Raw genomic sequence first — 22,408 nt, 5'->3', positions numbered from 1 at the left:
TTACAATAGTAACAAGAACATAAAGAGTCAACATTTAAACTTGAAGTCCCTGCAGTTATTAATTTAAATATATTTAATTCTCACTTCTTCTTTGGTATTTCTAGCTGACCTGCAGACATTTCTATTCGCTGCTTTCTTTTGGTCTTTTGGTACACAGCCATAAAACTGACATTTAAGAATCTTAAACAAAGACTGACGCCTCTCCTCCTGAGACCAAAATAAGTTGACCTAAAGGATATAACATATATTTTAGAACATTAACTTGATTTATTTTCTGAAAACAGAATCAAAAACATAAAGAGTCTACCGGACATGTAACCTCACACAGCGCTCTGACATCTCGTGTCATACATTTAGTTCAATCAGAAATAAAGAGTTTAACAGAAAGACATCACATGAATTATTTTAACATATAGTGGAACAAAGGCTTTTTTACAAACCCAAAAGTAAATAAAAAAATAATAAAAATCATAAAAATCATCAAAAACATCTGATCTCATCTCAGCTCACACTCATCTATACACATTCACACCCTGATGATGCAGCAGAGGGAGTTATTTGGGGTTAAATGTTTTGTCCAAAGAAACATCAACATGTTGCTGCAGGAGCTGGGGATCGAACCCCCGACCTTTCACTTGGGAGACGACCGACCACCGCTGACCGACAGCCGACCCAAGAAACTAAAGGGAAAATCTTTAATTTCTAAAAGATTTAAACTTGATGGTGAGAGAGCCGATGGAGCGCTGATGAAAGTGTTTGTGTTCAATCATCGTCTCAAAAACAAAACTGGAACAGATAAAAAAACAGATATACATATAAACACATATATACATATAAACAGATCTCAACAGTGTGTCAGGATCCAGCAGGTGGACCAGAACAGGATCCTGGAGATGATTCACTCTGCAGGAGTTCAGTCTGAACCGTCTCACCCTGACGAGAAAAGAGATTTAGTTTAAATCAAACATTTAGTAAATCTGTAAAAACAGGACAGAGTTGATCTCAGTCAGTCAGAGAACATTTGATCAAAGCTCTGCTGGCTCACCTTCGACTCTTTGGAGTCATCTGACTTCAGACTCTTCAGGGTTTATTCTCTAAGCATCACATCTTCCTGTACGGGAAACATTAATAGGAGAGACTTTATTAAATCATTGAACATAAAACAGATTGAGAGTAAAGAGAGTTTAAAACATACCTGGTGAGAGAGTGTTTCTTTTATGTTTCCTGGAATAAAACATTAGAAATAAAAATCAAATGAATGATGAGACAGACCATAATATCTATAAAATAAACATGATCATGTTTCATTGTCACAGTGGAAACCTTACCTGAGATTAGATGTCTAATCTTCCTCCGTTTGAAATAACACACTCCGAGTACAAAGACTAAAAACATCACATCAACAACAAAAACAACAACACCGACTATCAGTGCAGTCCAGTCTGATGGTATATCTCCACACTGAGCGTCCTTTGTCTCAGTTCCTGCTCTCAGCAGCTCTTGACCCTCTGATTCACATCTGTAATGATAGAGGGACAGTTATTACAGGAACATCTGGAGAGTCCATGTGTGATGTGAAGCTTCACTCACTGTGTGTGATTCTGACAAGATGGAAACGTCCCGTCTGAAAATGTTCCATCAGAGCAGGTGGAGCACACGGTGTCTGTGGAGGAAGTTCCTGCAGGAAATACAGAACACATGAGAATATTTCACAGAGGTTGTTTTAGACATGAACACAGTCCCTCTATCACCATATATACAAAATGATGTCATGTAATTATCTTATCAGTTGGTCAAACACATTTCAGCTAATCAAAGGCCCAACTAGAGACAAGAGTTGGAAATTAGCAATCGCTATAAGCTCTCTGTGCAGCACATCAGTTTCATGCTCTGTATTCAAACTATGTTAAATTGCATCGTCCCTATTAAATAAATAAATTCAAATTCAAATTTAAAAAGCCTCGTGTTCAGAATGTCATTGGCTACAAGAAACGTCAGTCGCCAGCATAGTGGCGGCAATTGGCTGGGTATAGATTCATCAGAATACAGAATCCTTTCATCTCATTGGCTGTAATAGACTGGGAACTGAATGGAAGGTCCTAATTTGCCAAATGGGGTGCCAATCGAAAGGTTAGAGTTTTGAGTATCCTAATTTTAAAAAAACATTCACAAAAATGAATCATCACAGAAAATACAGCAGGAAATCTGGAACAGCGGTGGACAATTTGAATCAATCTGTAGATCTTTATTTATGTGATGTGTTTGGATTCAATCTTTCTCTAGATTTGGATGGTTGGGACTCGTTCTGATGCAGCAGGACCGTTTTTGTTGGAATATTACGATCCAGAGAGTTCAGAAAATCTTCAGATGGTGACTCATAAGACAGAAGAAATGATTTCTTTGTCAGTGGTCTGTAAATAATCCTGATTATGACAGAACAGACTTCCAATAAAAGTGAAATGTGTTTAACTAACCGTGTTCTCTGATGTATTCTCCTGGTTCACAGCGTCTGTGTTTCTTTGCTTCCTCACAGTCCTTTCTAGAGTCTGAGCAGTAAAATCCTTCCAGAGGTTCACAAACTGTGTCTGATTTTATCGTACACGACGTCTTCATCTTCAGAGCAGAACCTGTCGACACAAACACAGAGGTTATTTATGAACTACTGTACTTCTGCTCTACTAAAGAACAGTTTGGTGTAAGGAAATAACAAGTACTCAGATGATCATCTCTGTGTTTGAGGCTCAAACTCAAACTAACTGAAGGTTAGAAAGCTGGTTTTACAGTGATGACTGTTTAGTAACATGTTCTGATCTTTATTTAGTTTGATAATAATGTAAGAGATCTACCTTCATCACAGCTTTTACAGTCGTAGCACCGTGTACGGTAAGTCGGCTCGTCCAAAAAGGTTCCTTCAGTGCAGGGCTTACAGAGAGTATTTCTGAGGTCTGTGCAGTCTTCATAAACCCAATGTCCTGTTTGAAATAACAAGAAGACATTATTTATTCTTTTCTGTTGTTTGAACAATCAGAAGAGACAGAGTTGCCTTTTTTTCCACATGGACGCTTCAACAACATGAAACTTCTCCTCCTTCAGTAACTTATGTCAGAGTGGAGAGAGAGAGAGAGAGAGAGAGAGAGAGAGAGAGAGGCGCTGCTTGTCAACTGACAGCCCAGTAGGTCTGAAAAACTTTAAACACAGCTGAGTCCAAAATATGCAAATTTTGCAACGACAGTAGGAAACCTCCCTCAGGGGGCCCCACCCGACAGAACTCAATCTTGTTGCGCTTTCAACTGTAAATGCATTGTTCCAGTGAAATCTTAAACTTGCCAATAAAGTCACCAAAGGAAAATGAAGAAGAATAATCTGTCTGGGTGAGAAAAGGAGGAACAAGAAGACGGTAAGTGGAACAGAGGACGATAGTATATAATGAATATGTTTAAAGGTAACTGTAAAGGTAAATCATCTTTAAATGTATATGTTGAAAATAATACAAATATTAAACAGCTTTTGCATGTTTTTAGTTAGTGTCAGTTTATTTATTTAAAATAGGGACAGTGCACATTAATGAACATAAAGATGATGATGTTCTTTAATGTGCTCCCTTTGAACGACAAAATGTTTTGATCGTCTGAGGGGAATCTCACAGTGGCTCTGGTGGCTCTAGTTGAGGAGTCATTTATAGCTTTCTGTTTGATGTAATCATTTAGTGGAGGTTGAGCCTGCCCATGTAGGACTTTATACATCAAACAGGCAATTTAAAATGTTTGGAAGTTGTCAAAGCTTACTAGCCTGTATTTTCGGAGGAGTAACATCCTTCTAAAATACGAGCTACAATTCTACAATTCACTTATCAGACGCTTTTATCCAAAGCGACGTACATCAGAGAGTAAGTACAACACAAGCAAGGATTTAGAAAAAAGGGAACAATGTCAGTAAGAGCAAACAATCAGCTTCGAGTCCGATTGGACACACAGGTGCTGACAGGAAGTGACCAGAGGTGCTGACAGGAAGTGACCAGAGGCAAAGCACAACAATGACGCCAGTTCTTGAGAGCTCTAATCAGTATAGAAACCATCTTATAAGTCGTCGTTATCAAACAAAAACCATCATCATCATCAATGATATGGAGACCATCAACAGAGGAGAAGAGTGTAGTCAGAGACTTAGGACCCTGTTGTGAAGGTTGGATCAGACACGTTTCATTGGCAGAGCGTAGTGGGCGGGAGGGAGTGTAGACCTGGATGAGAGAGTTAAAGTAAGGAGGAGACGTTTTTGTGTCTGTTTTGTAAGCGAGCAGCAGAGTTTTAAATTTGATGCGAGCAGTAACTGGGAGCCAGTGTAAGGAGATGAACAGCGGAGTGACATGTGCTCTTTTAGGAAGGTTGAAGACCAGTCGTGCTGCTGCATTTTGTATCATCTGCAGAGGTTTGATAGTGCATGTAGGAAGACCTGCCAGTAGAGAGTTACAATAGTCGATGCGTGATATCACAAGAGCTTGTACCAGGAGCTGTGTAGCATGTTCTGACAGGTAAGGTCTGATCTTCCTGATGTTGCACAAGCTATCATGCTTTGTGATACGAAAAGGTTTCTTGTCTATTATTTTCAGAGCTTTTCCATACAGAGACTCAACATGTTTCATTGTTGTTGATCCTGTAAGTGACCAACTGCTCATGCAGTAGTCAATGTGCTGTGCAGAATGCCATTGGCCCGGGTGGTACCACCGCCTCTAAGGTGGCTGCGAGACTAGGTTCTTTGTTGTCCATCTGCTGGGTTTTATGCCGTCGGCTCGTAACCACTGGTGGGACCGCTGCTGCTACGGTTTGCATGTTCTCCTCGTGCATGTGTGGGTTCTCTCCGGGTACTCCGTCTTCCTCCCACAGTCCAAAGACATGCTGGTTAGGTTAACTGCTGACTCTAAATTGTCCGTAGGTGTGAATGTGAGTGTGGCTGGTTGTCTGACTCTATATGTCAGCCCTGTGAATGGCTGGTGACCAGTGCAGGGTGTCACTTTCTCTGTAGACAGCAAATTTCCTCCATAAAACCTCATTCATTCAAGTCTTCTTGTTTTGTATTCTCCGTGACTGATGTTTGAGGATATTTCAGAAGCCTGGCTATTTTTAAACATGTCATCACGCAGACGAAGAGTTTTAACTTTAAAACAACAAAGACGGACTTTCACACTGCTTCACCAATGTTGTTAGGTCTGTTTCTTTTATAAAAGGTGGTGAGAAAAACACGGAAAAACTTCTCTTAATGACGACGTTACCTGAAAGAAGAGGTACGACTCTCCGGCTCTTCCGAGGAAATTAATGGGAAGAGTGTGGCGCACAGGTGGCGCGCAGGTGGCGCGCAGGTGCTTCTTCTTCTCTTTGAGTTTTAGTGGCGGCTGGCATCCATGAAGTTTTGGTTACTGCCATCTGCTGGATTGTACTGCTCTTCACATTCATAAATCCTCCTCAAACAAAGACCTGTTCTCAAAAGAAAATCTCCTCTTTGCATTCATCATCCTCATCATCATGACACCCTAAACACCTCCTACATGCTCCCAGCTTCTTCACAACATTTTACTTTTCAATCAGCTTCAGTTCTTTGAATCGCCTGCAAAAGAACGGTTTCTCTCTATGCCTTTCATCCCCACAGACAATACACCCACTGTCTTTCTCTGTGGAACGTGTAGAAGAATACTTTCTTTTCTGATCGTTCACTTTCTACAAGCTGCTCAAGTTTTTCCAGGATTTCTTCTTGGGTTTTGAAAAACTTGAGGAGGCTGTCAAAGTGGTTCTCCGAGGTCACATTGTTGCTAGGGTTTAACATGAAGACGAGCCAGTCCTTTTTTACAGGGTCCGGTAGCTTGCTCTCTATGCACTTTGTTACTCTTGGGTTTTTGATGGCATCTGTCTCTCCAAGCTCTCGAAGGGCTGCCAGGGCTTTCTCCACAGTCTGGATAAGGTCGATAACTTTCCTTGGTTGATTTTGCTCTTAGCACAGGAATTCTCTCCAGACCTTCAATAATCTCCAGGGCGATTGTAGATTTATTTCCAAATCTATTTTCAATAACTCTGAAAATGTCATCTGCAGTGTTGTATGTAGAAAGGCGGAGGTCTCTTGTGATTCTCTCAGTCATGCTGTCTATAAGCTGCATCTTTCTCACCTCCATTGAGCCGGTTGGTTCTCCTTGCTTTTGCAGGCTCTCCCAATCCTTCTTCCATCTGTGGAACTCTCTTTTATCACCATAAAACTTGGGCAGACTAATTGGCTTAATTCTTACAATGGGTGTTGTCTGTGTTGCTGGCGTGGTCCTCATGTGTGCAGCTGCAGTGAACATAGATGCACTTTTTTCCTCCTCTTCAATTCTTAGAGCAAACACAAACTCTGTTCTCCTCTCTTCAAGATTGTTCTTGACTGCCTTTAAGTCTTTAATTCTACCATCTAGATTGCCTTTCTCCGTTTCTGAAATCCACAGCTCCCAAGATGCTAGGCTTTGAGAGGCTTCCTGGACCAGCTTCTCCATGAAGTCCAACTGCATTTCATAGCCATCATTAGACTCACAGCAGAGACAGGTGTTGCAGCTTCCTTATCACAGGCTCTCTCAGCTTCATTGACTGCAGCTTTCAGCTCATCTTGTCCATATCGAGACCAGAGGTTTGTTTGCACAAATTTCCTGGTTTCATCTCATTTTGTCTCACATTCCAGTGTCTTCCTTTCATTGAATTCAGCCTGCAAGTGTCTCAGCCTCACTCCTGCTCTCACTCACACTCTGGGGCGTCGTAGTGGGGGGAAAAGTGGGAATGACTACCTAGGGCCCAGTGGGGAGGGGGGGCCCTTCATGGGCCTGAAATAAAAATGTATTTCTTATTTCTCTTTTTTCTCTAAGTTATAAGATAACTAAAATTTTCTGAATAAATGAACAAACATTCAGAATTCCTTTCTGGAAAAAATGTGGAGTCTGTCTCAAAGGCCCCTCTCCCCCCTTCTGATTGCGTAGAATGGCACAGGTGGCGCACAGGTGGCGCACAGGTGGCGCACAGGTGGCGCACAGGTGGCGCACAGGTGGCGCACAGGTGGCGCACAGGTGGCGCACAGGTGGCGCACAGGTGGCGCACAGGTGGCGCACAGGTGGCGCACAGGTGGCGCACAGGTGGCGCACAGGTGGCGCACAGGTGGCGCACAGGTGGCGCACAGGTGGCGCACAGGTGGCGCACAGGTGCTTCTTCTTCTCTTTGAGTTTTAGTGGCGGCTGGCATCCATGAAGTTTTGGTTACTGCCATCTGCTGGATTGTACTGCTCTTCACATTCATAAATCCTCCTCAAACAAAGACCTGTTCTCAAAAGAAAATCTCCTCTTTGCATTCATCATCCTCATCATCATGACACCCTAAACACCTCCTACATGCTCCCAGCTTCTTCACAACATTTTACTTTTCAATCAGCTTCAGTTCTTTGAATCGCCTGCAAAAGAACGGTTTCTCTCTATGCCTTTCATCCCCACAGACAATACACCCACTGTCTTTCTCTGTGGAACGTGTAGAAGAATACTTTCTTTTCTGATCGTTCACTTTCTACAAGCTGCTCAAGTTTTTCCAGGATTTCTTCTTGGGTTTTGAAAAACTTGAGGAGGCTGTCAAAGTGGTTCTCCGAGGTCACATTGTTGCTAGGGTTTAACATGAAGACGAGCCAGTCCTTTTTTACAGGGTCCGGTAGCTTGCTCTCTATGCACTTTGTTACTCTTGGGTTTTTGATGGCATCTGTCTCTCCAAGCTCTCGAAGGGCTGCCAGGGCTTTCTCCACAGTCTGGATAAGGTCGATAACTTTCCTTGGTTGATTTTGCTCTTAGCACAGGAATTCTCTCCAGACCTTCAATAATCTCCAGGGCGATTGTAGATTTATTTCCAAATCTATTTTCAATAACTCTGAAAATGTCATCTGCAGTGTTGTATGTAGAAAGGCGGAGGTCTCTTGTGATTCTCTCAGTCATGCTGTCTATAAGCTGCATCTTTCTCACCTCCATTGAGCCGGTTGGTTCTCCTTGCTTTTGCAGGCTCTCCCAATCCTTCTTCCATCTGTGGAACTCTCTTTTATCACCATAAAACTTGGGCAGACTAATTGGCTTAATTCTTACAATGGGTGTTGTCTGTGTTGCTGGTGTGGTCCTCATGTGTGCAGCTGCAGTGAACATAGATGCACTTTTTTCCTCCTCTTCAATTCTTAGAGCAAACACAAACTCTGTTCTCCTCTCTTCAAGATTGTTCTTGACTGCCTTTAAGTCTTTAATTCTACCATCTAGATTGCCTTTCTCCGTTTCTGAAATCCACAGCTCCCAAGATGCTAGGCTTTGAGAGGCTTCCTGGACCAGCTTCTCCATGAAGTCCAACTGCATTTCATAGCCATCATTAGACTCACAGCAGAGACAGGTGTTGCAGCTTCCTTATCACAGGCTCTCTCAGCTTCATTGACTGCAGCTTTCAGCTCATCTTGTCCATATCGAGACCAGAGGTTTGTTTGCACAAATTTCCTGGTTTCATCTCATTTTGTCTCACATTCCAGTGTCTTCCTTTCATTGAATTCAGCCTGCAAGTGTCTCAGCCTCACTCCTGCTCTCACTCACACTCTGGGGCGTCGTAGTGGGGGGAAAAGTGGGAATGACTACCTAGGGCCCAGTGGGGAGGGGGGGCCCTTCATGGGCCTGAAATAAAAATGTATTTCTTATTTCTCTTTTTTCTCTAAGTTATAAGATAACTAAAATTTTCTGAATAAATGAACAAACATTCAGAATTCCTTTCTGGAAAAAATGTGGAGTCTGTCTCAAAGGCCCCTCTCCCCCCTTCTGATTGCGTAGAATGGTTTAGTCCTCCCACCACCTCTCGCCTGGATTGAATTGTCGGCAGTCAATCGAGTCAAGAGTGAGAGATGTGGCAGGCTGCATATTAAGATTAAGCCAAGAATATCATTTTGTTCAATTTGTGTTTTATGCATAAATTCATCATGTGAATCCCCTTCATAGATACGATTTCATATGACCCTATTTTGTAAAACATATTACATTACGGTAAAAAAGAGTCCACTTTGGAGCGATATTTAGCGTCTTTCCCAGCTACAGTAACATATTTGATATCAACAGATTCTTTGTAAACTGTCAATTCATATGATATCAATGTTGTCGCGCTAGCAGCAAAACTGAGTTCGCTACTTCTGCCCAAAAAAAATATTTTGCACGTCAGGTGAGACAAATGATAATGCAGTGTAAGAAGAATTAAAGTGAAGTCAGAACAGAGAAGAACTATTACAGCCTCATTTTAAAGTCATGGTAGAATCTAATTCAGATTTATTATATGTTTACATTTTATCATTAATGCCAGTATAATTTTTAATTCAATAAGCTAACCAATAAGATCACTTTAGACAATAAAAGCCTTTAGAACATTAACTATAACAAGTTAATAAGTAAAATAATCCTGCTGGAAATGTTTCAAATGTCTGAAAGGTGCATATATTACAAAGTTTAAATTACTTTTAAGCTATGAGGAAATATTACAGTGATTATTTATCTTCCTTTTTCAGGGTGTAAAACAAAGCATAGTTTTTATGGGTCATTTGTGTGATGGTCATAGAAATTTTCCAGGTTAGTTTGGTGGCGTGGTAGGGGCCCAATGTGATATCTTTACACGGGGGCCCGGAGTTCCTGGCGGCGCCCCTGCTCACACTACCGACACTCCTGTCTGTGAATTAGAGCCACTCAGTAGGTTTACACACCTGGCTCAGAAAGGTTACCTGATTTCCTGACCCGCTCAGTGCTGCTCTCCAGTGTTCAATAAAAACTTTAAATAAGGACTGACAACAGAGATAACCTAATAAGTACTAATAAAGCTGCTTAACCTTTAAACACTGTGGTTCTTAGATATTAACAAAACAGTTAATGAATAACTAAATAAAATACATAAATAGAGATCATACAAAACATCAAGTATTTCATGTAACAATTCAACGTATACATAAGAACACCTTCTCGCAGCAGTAACATTTTGGCATATTGGACGTCCCCTCGGCACATCCTACAGTACCTGTTATTCAGAATATTAACATGGGCACAAATGAATGTTTGTATCGGTTCAGCCGGGTCTGAGGGACCAAAGCTGAAACTCAGTGAAGAATGTGGGTCAGACTCTATTTTCTGTGCCTGTCTAACAACACACTGCTCAGAGGGTGTTTGAAGAGATGGATGTTTTTTGACGCCCCACCACCCATGACCGGCTCGGAGACGGCAAATAAAGTTAGAGACACCAGAAATAACTCTTAATTAAACTCATTTATTTACAAAAACATAAACAAACAAACCAACATCAGTAACCTCCTGGCTCACATTCTCCTCTTGGCTCCGATCTTCTTTTGGAGCTGATGAAGAAAGTTTGTTGGGGTAAGATGCCTCCTTTCTTTTCTGCCAAACTTACGTCTGTGAAGATCTCTGGCTTGTGTATTTCTGCATTAATAAGAATTGGTGAGTATTTAGGTCTAAGAAAACATATCATGTGTCGTTGCTTAAATCTAGGATGGACTATGTTTTTTGCTCCCCTTCCCCCTTATGAGCAGCCCTGCTGGTCAGTGATGGCAACACACATGAAAATGAACAAAGTCTTCGACATTTCTGTATCTGTAAGAAGATTAATTTAAAATAGGTCAGCTTGCTCACGACATTACAATGTTTTTAAAGATAGAAATGAGATTTCAAACGCAGTGGCACGTGTTGAAGAGGTCTCAGGATTAAAAATGAACATCAGTAAATCTATATTATTTTCAATTAAGGAATGCAATATGTCATGTATTTATGGGATTCCTGTTAAATGTTGGTCTGGTAGCTGGAGAGGTGCCAGATCACTTCTTGAGCACTGCCGAGGTGCCCTTGAGCAAGGCACCAACCTGGAAAATGTCGAAGGGAAGGAAGTCTGGGTTGACGTACTTCGCCTGTTGCCACAGCGACCCGACCTCGATAAGAAAGAAAATGTAGATAGATGGATGGATGGGTGATTCTTTTATAAATGCGCTGATATAAAAACAAAACATTTTAAAAAATATTTACTGGAGAAACCACCATTAGGATCATTTAGATATGGTGTCATCATGAAGGTTGTCCAGTAGAAGGCGCTCCTGATCCACAGTGAACAATACTCTCTACTTATTTTTTTTATATTTTCTCCCTCTATAACCCTTATTAATCTGTGTTGTTCAATTGACTTTAAGTCTTACTAATTGTTTTCAATAATCTTTAAAGTGCTTTATGTTCAATTTAACAAATTCATGATCAATAAGACATTTAAAAAAATAAATAAAATCAGATAAATAAGAAATGACTCGAGCAAAGAGTAAAACATGAATCAGCTCAAGAAAAATAAAACCATTTAAAACAGAGAAAAACAGACATTAGTAAAGGACAGAAAGGAGAGAAAGGTTTGAAGAAAAGATGAAAGATGAGATTGATGATGAGACAGAGTTCAGTATTCAGAGTTCTTCCTCCAGGTGATATATTCAGTATGAAACACAGAGCTTTACTTCAGAAACAGAACTGAGCTTTTGACCTTTGACCTCAGAGTTCTTATTGTCCTTTAACTTACAAATATTTGAACTGTTAGCTCAGTGTTGAAGTTAAAATAACAGACACTTAAACAGTTCTGTTTTTGACCACCAGAGGTCAGCAGAGCACAGATATTCAATAGTTTGATGTTATTGTTCAAGAATCAGACACTTTGATTTAGTCAAATCTTTTTATAGATAGATAGATAAACTTTATTGTCTGTCCCAACAGTAACAAAATAAAATTTTTTAGATGTTTTTTGGGCCAGAGGGACACTGTAGCGTCTGCCTACGCTCTTCAAAAGAGGAACAAGAACATAAAAAGTCAAAATTGTTTCTGAAGGTATTTATAATTATATAATTAAGTCTCACTTCTTCTCTGGTATCTCTAGCTGAACTGCAGACATTTTTCAATGAATGAATGAAACCTTTATTGCCCCTAGAGGAATCTGCCTTGCACAGAGAGCATAAAACACACTATACAAACAAACATTTACAGGACAACAAGAACACAGTAAAGCATCGCATGATTAACTGAGTGATTTCAGTAGCAAGTGAAATAAAGTGCAGAGTGCCGAGTTCATCCTGTATAATCAAAGCTTATTAAGCAGCTGAATACTGTGTGGTACTAAAGATGTAATGCCTCTTTTAGTCCTCATCCGGGGCATTCTGTACCTGCACCCTGAAGTCAAGAGTTCATACTACGAGCAAAGGGGGTGCAGAGGGTCAGCTGTAATCTTGATTCGTGGCTTTTGAGAATTTTTCTTTTATTTATTTGTTTATTTTGACAGGAACAGTGTACAGCCAATTAGCATATTCTTTACACTTACACATTTAATTTGTCTGCAATCGCTTGCCAAGCTGCTCGTCTGGCCTTTGCTGATGCCGAGGTGTTTGATTTGGCTGTTAAATGAAGTTTTCATATTCTTCAATGATGGTTTGCGGTTCAAGTTGTGTAAAAAATGTTGCGCTTTCCTTTAAATTCTCCATTGATAATCACAGAGAGAATCAGGATTTGTGATCCACGTTGCTCCCTTTTCATGTAGGACGGGCACGCGCAAGTATCCTGATCACTGTGGTTCCAATTAACGATACTGAAATCTGTTTTGTATTCTTTTAAGGGCAAAATGTTCATTTGTAAATAGTAATTATCTGTATATACTAACATGAAATCTGTTTGGTGTTGATGAAGTCATTGAATATTGGTTTGTTGAAATACATTCACTTTGACCAATTTAACTTGGACCCAGATTTCTTTTGCTTACCTTCTTTTCCTTAGAAATTACATTTATACATGAAACACTCCCATGCTATCGATCACATTGTATTGCAAAACATACATTCTCACAAGTGTAAAACATTTCATTTTTAAGCACAATGGAAACATTATAACCAAATAATGAACCTAGTGCAAAACAACAACATACATTTAAAATTGAATCCATCATGGAGAACACACTGCTGACGCCTTTGCTTCTTACTGAGCATTTTTGCTTGGCAGTCTAATTTCAGTCTAGCTATCTAAGGAAGTGGGTAGGTACACATAGAAAAAGATGGTGGTTTCCTTGTCTCGGGGAATTCTCTGGATAAACATGTCTTCCTGCGTATAGACAACAAAGTCACACCAGTCTAAACCGGAAATCAGCATCTGGCCCTGGATTTGCCAAAAGTAAGGATGGGACTTTCTGAGTGTGTGTGTGCCCTCACTGATCTTTATATAAGGGCAGTCCACATAGATCACTACATTTGGGTATTTAATTTCTAGGAGGCCAAAGACTGGTTGCCCCTGTGGGTCATAGACAATACCATCAGGTGATGATCCCATCCATGGTGCGTCGGGGTGGATGAGGAACCCACAAGGGTAGTGGTTCACATCCCTTGCTCTGCAGTACTCCTCTACAGCTGCAGGCTCCATTTCAAGCCCCCTCCTCTTGTCTGCAGTCTGATGGCTGGGTCTCAGTAGCCTTTTAACAAGATTTACAGCAGAGCTGTGACTTCTGGTGTGACAGATCTCTCTAAATTTGGAGGATGTGACTCTGTATCTTCTTAATTGGTGCCACTCAATGCAGGAGCTCTGCTCTTTTGTACTAGATTCAATTTTATGTGCTGTTTCTAAGGATGTTTCCAATGACATCATGTGGAGCTGCTGATGTTCAGTGCAGACAAAAGAACATGTACATGGTCCCAGCATGTACTGATGAAGGGCCTAAAGCACGATTACCTCTTGTACATAACGTCATAATACAATACATCATAATCACTTCATAATAACATAAAGCGTGCTCAGTTTACAAACAGGCGGACTCAAGAGAGAGAGAGAGGGAGAGAGGGAGAGAGAGAGGGAGAGAGAGAGAGAGAGAGAGAGAGAGAGAGAGACGCAGTCAAGTCCGCGGCCGCACATCGGAGAACAACACAGAGAACATGACAGCTACTTTGTGTCTTATATTGTGTCATGTTAGTCAGATACAAACTCTGGATTTCTCCAGAATGAAGGCTGTCAGTGTTGTTTACCCGCGTGCTTGTGCTCGTGCATGAAGTGTACCGTGCTGAAGCACACCTCTCTGAAGTGTGCCAAAGCCAAGGAAGTGTACCATGCCCGAGTACGATACAGAGCGGTCACACTGGTCAAATGAACTGGACTTTAGGGTTGAAGCGTGCTTGAGCACGGTACGGATGGCCAGTGTGACCGCGCCCTGACTCCTTTATATAAGTTGCTCTTATGGAAAAGACAAATAATTATTTGCTTATTCATTTATTTTCTCTCTACCTATGTATTCATTTATTTAAAAAAGTCTTTACCCTAACTATACCGAACACTGCATAAAGGCACATTACACTTCTGGTAAAATAATGTGAACTCTGTGTTGGACAAGAGCTACACCTTTTTTTCTTAACTGCTACCTCATGTCTATGTATATGTTGGTAATGTGCATGTTTTGATCTTGTGTCTGTGTATGATTTTTAACTCAAATGTTTTCACAAATGATAATAATTACAGAAACAATCATGACAAAAAATATATAAATAATAATAACCTGACTCCCTGTGCAAGTCTTCTTTCCTTGGGTCTGGCTGAAAGAATGACCATTTCATTTACAGGACCAGGTTTAACACCCTGCAGTTAGACAAAAAAAAACGTTTTTCCTAAAACAAGGACAAAGAACTTTACATAACCTCACAGTATGTCATAAAGTTAGCATACCATGGTTCTTGGTTTATGCCACTGCTGTTCTGTCTCTGTGCAGCTGTGCACTGGGGGAACAGTGGTGATGTTGAGCTGAGAATAGTGTGCAGTCTGGTATAATAGTGCTGCCACATGGTTGCACAAGGCTGCACCAGCCACACAGGTACACTGGCAGCTTTGTAGCTGCACAGGACGGGTATCCCTTAGTGCAATCTGGGAAAATACACAAATTTGTTACAATGTTGTACAATACATACTGTACTTGCTGCAAGTGCAGTTTAACTTTAAATACTTAATGAAAATGTGTTATAGAAGGAACAATTATAGAAAAAGGAAGATAATAACTAAATACATTTAGCTATTTAGCACGTCAATCTCAAGGTCTGGTCGGGCGTCGTTAACTATTCAGTCTTACAGTGTGAGCCGACATGCCACCCCGACTTTTACACAATCGGGGAAAAATCGCAGTGTGAGTCAGGCTTTAGTCAACCTTTAACCATAACGTGAATCAAATCAGGCTAAAAGGACATCAGCTCTGATTATTTGAACCACGTACGAGGACTGGGGCCCTGGATTCAAACCTGCGACCACTTCAACAAAGACTGAAGCCTCTCCTCCTGAGACCAAAACAAGTTGGCCTAAAGCAGGGATGGGCAACTTTGGTCACAGCAAGGGCCACATTCATTTAATTCTGACTGCCAGGGGGTCAAATTGTAGTATACAAAAACGATAACAGTCAATTATGTCTCAAATTTAACTCAACATATACCAGTGATCAAATATTATGATGGAAATAGTTCATGGCAGATTTTGTCATGTTTTCTTCATGTTTTGATATATAAAAATTGACCTGAGGGCCACATTGAGGGTTGACGAGGGCCGCATGTGGCCCCCGGGCTGCCAGTTGCCCACCCCTGGCCTAAAGGATATAAAAATATATTTAAAAACATTAACTTGATTTATTTTCTGAAAACAGAATCAAAAACATAAAGAGTCTACCGGACATGTAACCTCACTCAGCGCTCTGACATCTCGTGTCATACATTTAGTTCAATCAGAAATAAAGAGTTTAACAGAAAGACATCACATGAATTATTTTAACATTCAGATTAAAGGTTTTTTTTACATAACTGAATGTATAAAGTGAACAACTGTACAAGGAACAATAAAAAAATCATAAAAATCATAATAAAAACATCTGATCTGATCTCAGCTCACACTCATCTATACACATTCACACCCTGATGATGCAGCAGAGGGAGTTATTTGGGGTTAAATGTTTTGTCCAAAGAAACATCAACATGTTGCTGCAGGAGCTGGGGATCGAACCCCGACCTTTCACTTGGGAGACAACCGACCACCACTGATCCACAGCCGGCCCAAGAAATAAAAGGGACAATCTTTAATTTCTAAAAGATTTAAACTTGATGGTGAGAGAGCCGATGGAGCGCTGATGAAAGTGTTTGTGTTCAACCATTGTCTCAAAAAAACAAAACTGGAACAGATATAAAAACAGATATACATATAAACACATATATACATATATACATATAAACACATATATACATATAAACACATATATACATATAAACACATATATACATATATACATATAAACAGATATCAACAGTGTGTCAGGATCCTGGAGATGATTCACTCTGCAGGAGTTCAATCTGAACCGTCTCACCCTGAGGAGAAAAGAGATTTAGTTTAAATCAAACATTTAGTAAATCTGTAAAAACAGGACAGAGTTGATCTCAGTCAGTCAGAGAACATTTGATCAAAGCTCTGCTGGCTCACCTTCGACTCTTTGGAGTCATCTGACTTCAGACTCTCCAGGGTTTGATCTTTAAGGTTCACACCTTCCTGTACGGGAAACATTAATAAGAAAGATTAAATCATTGAACATAAAACAGATTGAGAGTAAAGAGAGTTTAAAACATACCTGGTGAGAGGGTCCTGAATGTCTTCTGTTTCCTGGAATAAAACATTACAAATAAAAATCTAATAAATGATGAGACAGACCATAATATCTATAAAATAAACATGATCATGTTTCATTGTCACAGTGGAAACCTTACCTGAGATTAGATGTCTAATCTTCCTCCGTTTGAGATAACACACTCCGAGTACAAAGACTAAAAGAATCCCAACAATCCCAACACCAACACCACAGATAATCAGTGCAGTCCTGTGTGACACTTTTCCTCCACACTGAGCATCCTCTGTCTCAGTTCCTGCTCTCAGCAGCAGCAGACCCTCTGATTCACATCTGTAATGATAGAGGGACAGTTATTACAGGAACATCTGGAGAGTCCATGTGTGATGTGAAGCTTCACTCACTGTGTGTGATTCTGACAAGATGTAAACGTCCCGTCTGAAAATGTTCCATCAGAGCAGGTGGAGCACACGGTGTCTGTGGAGGAAGTTCCTGCAGGGAATACAGAACACATGAGAATATTTCACAGAGGTTGTTTTAGACATGAACACAGTCCCTCTATCACCATATATACAAAATGATGTCATGTAATTATCTTATCAGTTGGTCAAACACATTTCAGCTAACCAAAGGCCCAACTAGAGACAAGAGTTGTAAATTAGCAATAGCTATAAGCTCTCTGTGCAGCACATCAGTTTCCTGCTCTGTATTCAAACTATGTTAAATTTAATCGTCCCTATTAAATAAATCAATTCAAATTCAAATTTAAAAAGCCTTGTGTTCAGAATGTCATTGGCTACAAGAAACATCAGTCGCCAGCATAGTGGCGTGCAATTGGTCGGGTATAGATTCATCAGAATACAGAATCCTTTCATCTCATTGGCTGTAATAGACTGGGAACTGAATGGAAGGTCCTAATTTGCCAAATGGGGTGCCAATCGAAAGGTTAGAGTTTTGAGTATCCTAATTTTAAAAAATCATTCACAAAAATGAATCATCACAGAAAATACAGCAGGAAATCTGGAACAGCGGTGGACAATTTGAATCAATCTGTAGATCTTTATTTATGTGATGTGTTTGGATTCAATCTTTCTCTAGATTTGGATGGTTGGGACTCGTTCTGATGCAGCAGGACCGTTTTTGTTGGAATATTACGATCCAGAGAGTTCAGAAAATCTTCAGATGGTGACTCATAAGACAGAAGAAATGATTTCTTTGTCAGTGGTCTGTAAATAATCCTGATTATGACAGAACGGACTTCCAATAAAAGTGAAATGTGTTTAACTAACCGTGTTCTCTGATGTATTCTCCTGGTTCACAGCGTCTGTGTTTCTTTGCTTCCACACAGTCCTTTCTAGAGTCTGAGCAGTAAAATCCTTCCAGAGGTTCACAAACTGTGTCTGATGCTATCGTACACGACGTCTTCATCTTCAGAGCAGAACCTGTCGACACAAACACAGAGGTTATTTATGAACTACTGTACTTCTGCTCTACTAAAGAACAGTTTGGTGTAAGGAAATAACAAGTACTCAGATGATCATCTCTGTGTTTGAGGCTCAAACTCAAACTAACTGAAGGTTAGAAAGCTGGTTTTACAGTGATGACTGTTTAGTAACATGTTCTGATCTTTATTTAGTTTGATAATAATGTCAGAGATCTACCTTCATCACAGCTTTTACAGTCGTAGCACCGTGTACGGGAAGTCGGATGGTCCATAAAGGTTCCTTTAGTGCAGGGCTTACAGAAAGTACTTCTGAGGTCTGTGCAGTCTTCATAAACCCAACCTCCTGTTTGAAACAACAACAAGACATTTTTTATTCTTTTTTCTTTTGAAGAGACAGAGTTGTCTTTTTTTCCACATGGACGCTTCAACAACATGAAACTTCTCCTTCAGTAACTTATGTCAGAGTGGAGAGAGAGAGAGAGAGAGAGAGAGAGAGAGAACGAGAGGGAGAGAGAGGCGCTGCTTGTCAACTGACAGCCCAGTAGGTCTGAAAAACTTTAAAACACAGCTGAGTCCAAAATATGCAAATTTTGCAACGACAGTAGGAAACCTCCCTCAGGGGGCCCCACCTGACAGCACTCAATCTTGTTGCGCTTTCAAGTGTAAATGCATTGTTCCAGTGAAATCTTAAACTTGCCAATAAAGTCACCAAAGGAAAATGAAGAAGAATAATCTGTCTGGGTGAGAAAAGGAGGAACAAGAAGACGGTAAGTGGAACAGAGGACGATAATATATAATGAATATGTTTAAAGGTAACTGTAAAGGTAAATCATCTTTAAATGTATATGTTGAAAATAATACAAATATTAAACAGCTTTTGCATGTTTTTAGTTAGTGTCAGTTTATTTAAAATAGGGACAGTGCACATTAATGAACATAAAGATGATGATGTTCTTTAATGTGCTCCCTTTGAACAACAAAACGTTTTGATCGTCTGAGGGGAATCTCACAGTGGCTCTGGTGGCTCTAGTTGAGGAGTCATTTATAGCTTTCTGTTTGATGTAATCATTTAGTGGAGGTTGAGCCTGCCCATGTAGGACTTTATACATCAAACAGGCAATTTAAAATGTTTGGAAGTTGTCAAAGCTTACTAGCCTGTATTTTCGGAGGAGTAACATCCTTCTAAAATACGAGCTACAATTCTACAATTCACTTATCAGACGCTTTTATCCAAAGCGACGTACATCAGAGAGTAAGTACAACACAAGCAAGGATCTAGAAAAAAGGGAACAATGTCAGTAAGAGCAAACGATCAGCTTTGAGTCCGATTGGACACACAGGTGCTGACAGGAAGTGACCAGAGGTGCTGACAGGAAGTGACCAGAGGTGCTGACAGGAAGTGACCAGAGGCAAAGCACAACATTGACGGCAGTTCTTGAGAGCTCTAATCAGTATAGAAACCATCTTATAAGTCGTCGTTATCAAACAAAAACCATCATCATCATCAATGATATGGAGACCATCATCATTAAGTTAGTAAGTATTCATGAAAGAGCTGGGTCTTTAGCTTTTTCTTAAAGGTGCAGAGGGACTCTGCAGATCGAATGGAGTTTGGAAGTTCACTCCACCACCGGGGGGCGACAGAGGAGAAGAGTCTAGTCAGAGACTTAGGACCCTGTTGTGAAGGTTGGATCAGACGCCTTTCATTGGCAGAGCGTAGTGGGCGGGAGGGAGTGTAGACCTGGATGAGAGAGTTAAAGTAAGGAGGAGACGTTTTTGTGTCTGTGTTGTAAGCGAGCAGCAGAGTTTTAAATTTGATGCGAGCAGTAACTGGGAGCCAGTGTAAGGAGATGAACAGCGGAGTGACATGTGCTCTTTTAGGAAGGTTGAAGACCAGTCGTGCTGCTGCATTTTGTATCATCTGCAGAGGTTTGATAGTGCATGTAGGAAGACCTGCCAGTAGAGAGTTACAATAGTCGATGCGTGATATCACAAGAGCTTGTACCAGGAGCTGTGTAGCATGTTCTGACAGGTAAGGTCTGATCTTCCTGATGTTGTACAAGCTATCATGCTTTGTGATACGAAAAGGTTTCTTGTCTATTATTTTCAGAGCTTTTCCATACAGAGACTCAACATGTTTCATTGTTGTTGATCCTGTAAGTGACCAACTGGTCATGCAGTAGTCAATGTGCTGTGCAGAATGCCATTGGCCCGGGTGGTACCACCGCCTCTAAGGTGGCTGCGAGACTAGGTTCTTTGTTGTCCATCTGCTGGGTTTTATGCCGTCGGCTCGTAACCACTGGTGGGACCGCTGCTGCTACGGTTTGCATGTTCTCCTCGTGCATGTGTGGGTTCTCTCCGGGTACTCCGTCTTCCTCTCACAGTCCAAAGACATGCTGGTTAGGTTAACTGCTGACTCTAAATTGTCCGTAGGTGTGAATGTGAGTGTGGCTGGTTGTCTGACTCTATATGTCAGCCCTGTGAATGGCTGGTGACCAGTGCAGGGTGTCACTTTCTCTGTAGACAGCAAAAGGCAGGTGCTGGAGTCCCTGTTTTAGTCTTTGTGCGCAAGTGCCTTATTAATATGCAAAAAAGGCAAATTACTCAGAAACAGTGACATAAGATTAGAATGTTAATCTAACCTGATAAACTTTAATTAAAGATTATTTAACATTCATGTGGATCTTACCAGCTGGACACACAGGACAGCATCCACCAGGTGTCTCATAACTGTATGGACTACATGTCAGAGTTTGACCTGTGGAGACGTTCATCAGGAGAATCTGTGAAGAGAAAGAGAAATGTTCTCACTGAAGACAAAGTGTACATGAATACAGAGAGAAATCTAAAATCATCATCCAGTCCATGAAGAGAGAAGAGAGAAAGAGTTCAAATCTTCACATCTGAAGTTTGTCTGTTTGTGTGAAGAAGAATCATTCAGAACAAATATTTACACAGATAGAAATGTTGAAGAGGAGAAATATAAAAGCTCAATCAGTGCTCAGATAATTCAATAAGATCATTTACCAGAAACACTGCAGCTGATCCAGGTCTCATTCTCTCTGTAACAGAAGACCAGCACAGATTCCTCGTCTGTTTGAACCAACACAGATTTAGGACCAAGAGAAATGTAACTCCAAACCAGGACAGGTAACACACTCCCAGAGAAAAGTGTTTTCAGCTTCCTGCAGTCAGAGAGAGATCACCATCATCATCATCTTCATCATCATCATCAGGACAGATGCAGATTGTTACCAGGTGTAAAAAGTCTCAGACATGAATGGAAATTAAATAAAGTTAATTATGAACTGGATCTTACCAGGTGGACACATAGGACAGCATCCACCAGGTGTCTCATACTCGTATGGACCACATGTCAGAGTTTGACCTGTGGAGACGTTCAGCAGGAGAATCTGTGAAGAGAAAGAGAAATGTTCTCACTGAAGACAAAGTGTACATGAATACTACCTGATGATGATAAATCTGTTTAATATTTCACAGAGTAAAAACAGTGTGAAGTCCAAACCATGAATACGATATTATCAGGATACTGGAGTCAAGATACGATATAATATAATTATAATAACCCAGATAGAGACAATACACTTGGAGTAATAATAGCAGACGAACTCAGTGTTCTAGGATAGACTTTTGGCTAATAACGAGCAATCTAGTCGATATGTCCTCAGACTGTGACATCTGTCCTTCTCTTACTGATCACTGTGTAATGACTCTATGTAGTTAATACAATAACAACATACTAAAATAAGGGCCTTTAATCTGGAAGTGTAACAATAGTGTATTAAAAAGCAACTCATTTTGCAAAAGGACCCTCTCCTTAATCAAAAAGGTCGAACTACAAAGTTATTTATCCCCATTGAATAAATGGGAATGGTTTAAATATGATGTTAGAAAAATTGGCATTCACTGAATACAGAGGGATACCTATTTACCTTTGAAGAATTTACAACAAATGATCTAAAGTAACATGTCATATTCTCTGTGTGTACCTTTCTTGTTTAAAAGTTGGTGAAGTTGATCTGTTTGATAGACGCTGAAACAGTCTTTAAACACAAAAACAAGAGACTTCAATACTAGCTCTGGTAACTTTGACGACACCTTGAGAAAATTGTGTTTTTCTTTTTATCTGTCATGTCCAGTTACTCCTACGCTCAAAGAAACACATTTTAAAGTTGCATGTGCAATCGACCCAGTTTGTGATTTTTTACACAAAAGACTCCATTTTGAAGTAGATGCCTGTGCTTTTTGCTCCTCAGAG

The 22,408-nt window shown here is 40.3% G+C and overlaps 2 protein-coding genes across 5 annotated transcripts in view; both read right to left on the bottom strand.

Annotated features, from left to right (window-relative positions):
• Nucleotides 1-22,408, bottom strand: part of LOC109981531 (tumor necrosis factor receptor superfamily member 5) — a 56,753-nt gene that overhangs the window by 23,873 nt on the left and 10,472 nt on the right. For 3 of the 4 annotated variants that reach the window (XR_010667503.1, XM_065960985.1, XM_065960986.1), the window contains exons 2-3: nucleotides 21,449-21,542; nucleotides 21,157-21,314 (exon numbers count right to left, since the gene is read on the bottom strand). Coding sequence is in view for 1 of the 4 variants with exons in the window: in XM_065960984.1 (XP_065817056.1) it covers nucleotides 856-933; nucleotides 16,547-16,612; nucleotides 16,692-16,723; nucleotides 16,828-17,018 (367 nt within the window). In the remaining 3 variants the exon portion in view is untranslated. Of the gene's footprint in view, nucleotides 1-320; nucleotides 934-16,546; nucleotides 16,613-16,691; nucleotides 16,724-16,827; nucleotides 17,019-21,156; nucleotides 21,315-21,448; nucleotides 21,543-22,408 lie in introns of those variants that run through there. The other variant, XM_065960984.1, reaches the window with a different exon arrangement.
• LOC109999381 (tumor necrosis factor receptor superfamily member 14-like) overlaps nucleotides 321-22,408 on the bottom strand; it is a 71,424-nt gene continuing 49,336 nt past the window's right edge. The window contains exons 9-10 of the mRNA XM_065960989.1: nucleotides 16,351-16,434; nucleotides 321-843 (exon numbers count right to left, since the gene is read on the bottom strand). Coding sequence (XP_065817061.1) covers nucleotides 16,381-16,434 — 54 coding nt within the window. The 3' untranslated portion in view covers nucleotides 321-843; nucleotides 16,351-16,380. The remainder of the gene's footprint in view (nucleotides 844-16,350; nucleotides 16,435-22,408) is intronic.

Source organism: Labrus bergylta, chromosome 12 (assembly GCF_963930695.1).
Source record: "Labrus bergylta chromosome 12, fLabBer1.1, whole genome shotgun sequence".
Classification (NCBI taxonomy): Eukaryota; Metazoa; Chordata; class Actinopteri; order Labriformes; family Labridae; genus Labrus; species Labrus bergylta.
This window is presented reverse-complemented; position numbering and strand designations above follow the sequence as displayed.